At 49.6% G+C, this 7,217-nt stretch overlaps 1 protein-coding gene across 4 annotated transcripts in view; it reads left to right on the forward strand.

The window, feature by feature from the left end:
* Positions 1-7,217, forward strand: part of BHLHB9 (basic helix-loop-helix family member b9) — a 7,568-nt gene extending 351 nt beyond the window's left edge. Inside the window, exons 2-5 of one of the 4 annotated variants that reach the window (XM_045290799.1) lie at positions 1,046-1,125; positions 1,961-2,076; positions 2,998-3,076; positions 3,381-7,217. In XM_045290799.1, the coding sequence (XP_045146734.1) occupies positions 3,687-5,960 (2,274 nt within the window). In that variant the 5' untranslated portion in view covers positions 1,046-1,125; positions 1,961-2,076; positions 2,998-3,076; positions 3,381-3,686 and the 3' untranslated portion in view covers positions 5,961-7,217. Of the gene's footprint in view, positions 1-802; positions 1,126-1,960; positions 2,077-2,997; positions 3,077-3,380 lie in introns of those variants that run through there. The other 3 variants (XM_045290798.1, XM_045290801.1, XM_045290800.1) reach the window with 3 other exon arrangements.

Here is a 7,217-nt window from a genome sequence, read left to right on the forward strand (position 1 = left end):
CTTGTCGCAGCCTACAGGTTTGCTTACTGTGAGCAGTGTGCGCGCGCCTATGGGGAATGTTCCAGTGTGTGTGTGTGTGTGTGTGTGTGTGTGTGGTACAGTGATGCTCTCTCAACACATAGAATTGGCGAAAGATAAACCCCTTTGATAAAGGTAAATCCGGATTTTTGGGGGGAAGGGTGGGGGCGGGGAGGGTTCTGGACTCTGGAAAGATTGATTGTGAAGGAGGTGTGTGTCGTGTCGCAGCCTATGGGTTTGCTTACTGCGAGCAGTGTGTGCGCGCCTATGGGGAATGTTCGAGTGTGTGTGTGTGCTCGCACGCGCCCCTCTCTGTGTCTGAGTGTCTCTGCCAGCTGCCTCGGAGTAAGCTTTTTGTGAAGAGTGTGTGTCTGCAGCTTACCGATTTGAGCTGTGTGAGTGTGTGTATGTGTCTAAAGCCTTCCAGATTGTTGATAGTGAGGAGTGTGTGTGTGTGTGTGTGTGTGTGTGTGTGTGTGTCTCAGTAGCATCAGGGATTGTTATTGTGAGGACTGCTGTGTGTGTGTGTGTGTGTGTGTGTGTGTGTGTGTTTCCGCAGCTTCCGAGGTTGGGGGTGGGTGGGTGGTGGTGGGGTTGGAAGGGGCTGCAGGGTATTTTGTGTGCAGAATGCTTGAGAAGCTAAGGTGGGCCTTGACCATCCCACTGAGTGCGTAGCCCATATTAGGAAACGAGTCCGCCTGTTGTTCCTTTTCTCTAGGTATACATGGCCAGACTGAACAACATGGAGGCTTGATGGCTGCCCTGGGCTTTGGGCAGGATCGAGCCTCCATTTATGATTCTTGCCTGAGCCTCGTATTGCGCATAAGATAAATGTCTACTGTTGCTTTTCTAATTCCTACTGGATTTAGACTGGAAGCTAGACCTTTACCCTCTCCCTTATCTACCCATCTCTTATCCATTCCTTTGTGTGTTTGCTCACGTCAGTAAGATTCCTGGGTTCCTATTTTGCTCAGAGACTTGCCATCCACTACGGCCATTGTGCATTGATGCCCATTTTGTCCCCAAGGTGGAAGCCCTCCCAGTTGGCCACTGTGTGCATTTGACACCTCCCAGCAGTGCTTTAAATGGTGGGCTGCTAGCTGAAAGGTAAGTCCCCCCCCCTTGGAAAAGATGACGCCTTTTTCAATAAAAATTTATAGTGGTTCTTGGGTTACTTTTGAGCCGATAGCCCCCTCTAGAAGGAAAGTAAGGATGTTTTCCCTGCAGCACAGATTTGAGGAGTAGAAGAGAAAGGTCTGAAAACTAATATGCCACAGCATCTGTTGCCCCCGCAAAGGGCCCTCCCCTCTTCTACTTTACCTGCTTTCTTCTGTGAGCGTCACGCTGCTGACGTTCACCCAGTAGCCTCACTTGCAGGGTGCCCAATTGGAAATTGACCAGCAAACCGAGATAAACCCTCACTTTTGTATGAGCTCAATTGTCACCACTGGAGAGGGTGGTCTGATGGGGCTGGGAAGAGACAAAGCCTCCTGTCGTGCTTCCAGTTCACTGAGCTGAGACAGGAAAGAGAGCCCCCACCCCACCCATTTGGTTTCAATAAAGAGTGCAGAACTGCACACACACCCATCATCCCATCCCCTGGTTTGGGATCTATATTCTCAATCTGCCAGCCTCCTCTACGTAGCATATTGATGGGGGGAGGAAAAGCTCCTTGGAGGGCCAGTTTATAAGATTGGAAGTCAGGTTCTGGTTCTAGAATCACACCCTCTGGCTCCACCCACCTCTCAGGGCCCTTTCACGTTTGAGCAGGAGGAATGCCAGGGAAGATTCCATAGAGCTCTCAGAGAGGATGTCTGGGAAGCTGTGAGGATTTAAGAGGTTTCACTTATCTGCTTAATCCCCAATTCTGGAATAGGGAGGGTTGGAATCTGAACGCTAGAAAGCCGTGCATTACCTGATGTTCTTCTGCCATTGCCAACAGATTCTCTTGCTGTCTGCTCAATGCCCCTCCCTCTTTCCATAGGGGGTTCTGCTCCAGGAGGAGGTCTCTGCGGGGGACCCTTGCTGTGTGAGGACAGCCTGGCACAGGTGAATGAGGTACATGAGGGAGGAAAGGGGGTATTTAATGATGTTCTGAAAATAATTCCTTTCTTAATCCTTGGCGTACAATTGTTTAAACTCTTCGCTATGAATTAGGTGAGGGTATACTGTCTCTGCCTGATTTTCAAATGCAATTGCCTGTGTTCTCTGGCTCACACCTTATGTTTTCGTTCACGGGAAGAAGTGTGGCCTCCTCTGGGAAATGACTGGCTTCAGGATTGGGGGAGGGTGTTCTGATAGACTAGGTGGAGGGGGATGGCTCAGGAATCATTGGAGAAGAAGCACACGGGTGGCAGGCGTTTAACATGCCCATGACTATATGAAAGCAGATGTGGTAACCCTTGGCATAGGGGCTGCTAGCCTCTCTCGCCTCTCTCTCTCTCTCTCTCTCTCTCTCTCTCTCTCTCTCTCTCTCTCTCTCTCTCTCTCTCTCTCTCTCTGTTTTCTGTCCTGTCTGTATACCTATCACTAGATCTCTCCCTTTCCTCTAGATACCCATCAGTGGTAATTCTCTTGAAAGTTTATTATGAAAGAAGACAAACTCTTCCTTTGCATCCAGGGTGGGTGTGAGCACGAGCGCCCCCTGTTGATTGGGGATATGGGCGTGGTTTGTCTGCAGTGGAGGTGGAGCAGACCTTTCTTGGACCCATTGCCCTTCAGCTTTCTAGACCCCTTGCCCTCTCTCAGGTGTGTGCCCGCAGAGGGGGGGCGGTGTGGTCCAAGATTGTGCCTGGACGGTAATTGGTAAATATTGGGGTAGAGAATCCGGAGGGAAGAGATGTTTTGTAAATCTGGGCCATGGAGGTGATTGAAAGTGGGCTCTCGAATTGGAAAGGCAGGGTTGGGATAGAGAGGCCAGAGTGCGGGTCTGTAGCAAATACTCAGAACCCCTAGTTCATTGTGTATGTTTGTCCACAGGTCTGCCTGTGGGTCTCGTGGACAGCTTGTCAAAATCAGAAGCAAGGAAGGAGGATAACATTGCACCGGATCAGTGCAGGTTGGTGTGAGAATGAGGCCTGCGCAGCCAGACCTGCAGGGTGCCTTGTGGCACAGAATGGCCGGGTGCTCCTTAACCTCTCTTGCTCTCAGCAAGCTTCTGCACTGCAGAGAAAGGAGTGTGGTGGGCTCTAGGCATGACATGGTTCAGCATTAGTGGGATTGTGGGAGGGATGCAACAAGGAAGCGGGGCTTGCTACTGGTCTCCTGGTACCGCACAACCAGTGTGTCCTGTCCCTCTCAGTGACTTTCTGCATAGAGCAGTGCACTTGGAAAACTCTCAGAGCCGCATTTCATTCTTTCAGGTTCAACTCCAGTGATATGCTTGGTGGCCTTGGCGTGGTAGAAGATCCTCACTCTCAACTGCCCTGCACCCAGGAACCATCATCTTCTCCCACCTCAGTGTACTTCTGCCCTGTCTGTCTGTCTCATTAACAGCAGCTGTGTGTCTGGATAGGGGTGATCTGCCCCTGTTGAACTGACATTTGACTCTTCACTCTTGCCCTCAAGGTTGTAGCTTGGCTCTGTCAAAGAGTGTTTAAGACACCGACCTGGGACACGTTGAGTACCAAAGTCAATACTGAATAGGGTTCTCTAACTAGATTACAGCCATGGCGGAGAGTAAGACTAGGGCTCAGAATAGAATGAGAAAAGGGTCTAGGAAGGAGGGTAGTGGCCTAGGCAGGTCTGCAGCCAAGCATCAGGCCAAGGCACGATTTGAGACAGATGCAGCAGTCGGGGCTGGGATGCAAACAGTGTCTAAGAATAAAGTTGCTAAGAAGAAAGGAAGAGGCTCGTATAAAAATCAGGTGGTTACTAACCAGAAGAAAGGCTCTCTGCCTCAGAATCAGGTGGTTGCTCAGCAGAAGGAAGGTGCTGTGCCTAAGAATCAGGCGGTTGCTCAGCAGAAGGATGGCGCTGTGCCCAAGTATCACATGGTCGCTCAGCAGAAGGAAGGTGCTCTGCCTAAGAATCAGGTGGTTGCCCAGCAGAAGGAAGGCGCTGTGCCCAAGAATCACATGGTCGCTCAGCAGAAGGAAGGTGCTGTGCCTAAGTATCAAGTAGTTGATCAGCAGAAGGAAGGTGCTGTGCCCAAGTATCACATGGTCGCTCAGCAGAACGAAGGTGCTGTGCCTAAGAATCAGGTGGTTGATCAGCAGAAGGAAGGTGCTGTGCCCAAGTATCACATGGTCGCTCAGCAGAACGAAGGCACTGTCCCTAAGTATCAGGTGGTTGATCAGCAGAAGGAAGGTGCTGTGCCTAAGAATCAGGTGTTTGCTCAGCAGAAGGAAGGTGCTGTGCCCAAGTATCACATGGTCGCTCAGCAGAAGGAAGGTGCTGTCCCTAAGAATCCAGTGGCTGGCCCGTCTAGGAATAAGGTAGTTACTGAACATGAAAGAGCCTTCTCAGAGCTGAAGGCTATGGGGATAGGCGCGCCTAAGCCTAGGCCTAAATGCAGTGCCAGGTGTATGCACGACAGGATTCCAGACATTCATTCCTTTCGTGACGAGGAGGCCCTTCTGATGTCCTTTCTTGCTGCTGTGGCTAGAGCCAGTGTTGTAGCCAGGAGTGCCCCCCAAGAAAAGACTGACAGCGATGCCTGGTTCTGGTCTGGGGAAGAGCCCAGTATTGGTGCCTGGTTCTGGGGAGAGGAAGAGGCTGATGGGGGGTCCAGTTCTAGGAACGAAGATGAAGCTGTTCATGGGGCGTCCGCCTCTGTGGCGGAGTTGGGTATGGAGTCTGCTGCTGGGGCTGACTGCCCACCTAGGACAGAGGCAGAGGAGGAGGACGCCATTTTTGGAAGCTGGTTTTGGGATGGAGACGAGACTAGTTTTGACCCTAATCCTAGACCCGTGTACAGGATAATTAAGCCGCAGGCTGAGGATGAATTTGATTGGCTTAGGGATTGGGACCCTTCTGCCATCCCAGCACTGTTGGCATTCGCATCCCAGCTGCTCATGAGCACAAGGCCTCCGTCATACATTGCCCTGTCCTCAGAGAGGAAAAAACCACGAACTTTGCCTGCAGAAGAAGTCAGCCTTTGTCAGGGCACTAACATATGCCTGCAGTCTATTCAGGAGTACCCACTTGATTCTGAGATTTGCACTCAGACCATAGAGGAGATCAGGCGCGAACTGAGGATCAGGAAGTTGAATGGCATTAAGCCGTTTTCTTGCCCTTGCAAAATGGAATGCTGCGTGGATGCTGAGGAATTTGAAAGGCTCATTAGCTTGCTTCAGTCGAATGCTGATCCCCTCATTCATAAAATCGCTCAAATTGCGATGGGTGTCATCAAAGTTAATCCATTTGTCCAGCAGCTCGTTAATGAAATGGGGGTGCTGACTGTGATTGAAAGCTTCCTGGATTTTCAGACCCCTGACGTAACCAAAAAGGCTGAAATTACCCTGAATCCCATTTCTGTGGAGGAAAGGCAGCGCATGATTGAATTGCACGTTGTGCACATGTGTAAGGAAGCGGTGTCTTTCCCCTTGAACTCCCCAGGGCAGCGGTCTGCGTTGAAGGAATTGGGGCAGCTTACTACTGACTCTGACCTTCACTACATTGTCACTATTTACCTTACCGACCTTTTCAATACACTGGCCCAGGGAAACCGTAAAACCAGGAATATCGTTTTGAAAATCCTTTTGAATATGTCAGAAAATCCAATTGCAGCAAGAGACATGATTGACCTTGAGTCACTGTCAGCGCTGAAGGTGATCTTTAACCAGAAAGAGGCCAAAGCCAACCTGGTTACTGCCGTGGCCATCTTTGTTAACATAAAGGAGCATATCAGAAAGGGATCGATTATCGTTGTCAATCCCTCCAGTTATAACGAACTCAAGGCCATGTTCCGTGAGGTTAAAACGATTATTGAAAAGTTGTAAAATGTACCAGGAGTAAAAGAGAGAACGTGGAACAAGCTCCAAACTTTCATAGGCCGAATATTCCCATTGAGCCTTGTCTCCTGTGACAGTGTTAACATCACACATTGCCTCTTTGACGTGACGTTACTTGTGAAAACCTGTGTGTCTGGGCTTGATTGTATTTTGGGCATCCTGTGAGTCTTACTTCTTGAACTACAAATGCCTGCTGGTGTTGGTCCTGTCTAGTTTGGGTGGTTTTTAACGCTGTTAAGCTTGTGAGCCAATCATGTAAGTAAGCGAACTCGTTCTTCAGTGTCTTCGTAGCTCTTTGTGGATTCATGTGGCAAAACCAAAAAGGCTATAGCTAAGTGCACTGTCTTGGTACTCCGAGGAAGCGAAGGGAACAACGATTTGCCCCTGTTCCGTCTGCATCACACGACTCATGCTGTAACCGAGAAAGAGACCTGGATCTCGGCCACAGTGTGGTGCTGGTTTCTTGGCTGTACGTTCTAGCACCGCACTCTTTCCTCTTCTGTCGTTCACGCTGTTTGGTGTCAAAGTCATCTCTTCCAGAAAAGAGGCTGGAGGCGAGGAGAAAGGTAGTCTGCGGTGAATATATGCGGTCTGGGCTACAGGAGGTGCCCAGACTCTGTTGAATGAGGAAGGTGGAGCTTGGGAGTCATCAGCAAGTGAAATGTTGTGTCTATCCTTCATTTACCCCCAAGAACCGACATCATTGTGCACATCGTTTGATAGCCTAGCCTCCCCTTAAAAGGGCCATTGTAAAATCGGTGCCTAATGTGTGTGCATGTAACTATTTACAATATTTCTCCTGTGTGTCCTGTGAAAGGCTGGAGGGCTCCACCTTTGACTAGGAGGAAAGCCCCTTTCTGCATTTGTACCGGCTCAAAGTGTACCGGCACGAGTCAACTTCTTCTGAGATCGTGGGCCCAGAAGTGGAGAACAAGAATGTTGGGAGAGGGGCTGCTGTTCAACCCACAAGACAGTGATTTCTGGAGGTCCGTATGGTCCAGAAAGTATTGCAAGGAGTTTTGGCCTATGGCTGAGTTCTGTAAGTCTTATGGCGGGAAGTACAGCCCATGGTCTGAGCTAAAGGGAAAATCTCTCTATCTGAAAATATTGGGTTATATGCTTTACGATTTTTACACAATTAAGAAGGTAAAAGGAAATCCTCCTGTATTTCTGTCCGTACCTTGCTCTTCCCCTGGCGGTATATTGTGAAAACCTGTTCATGTCAATAAATAGACTTCTACAGCA

Source organism: Echinops telfairi, unplaced genomic scaffold (genome assembly GCF_000313985.2).
Source record: "Echinops telfairi isolate 266 unplaced genomic scaffold, ASM31398v2 ScPeMD7_55;HRSCAF=186, whole genome shotgun sequence".
Classification (NCBI taxonomy): Eukaryota; Metazoa; Chordata; class Mammalia; order Afrosoricida; family Tenrecidae; genus Echinops; species Echinops telfairi.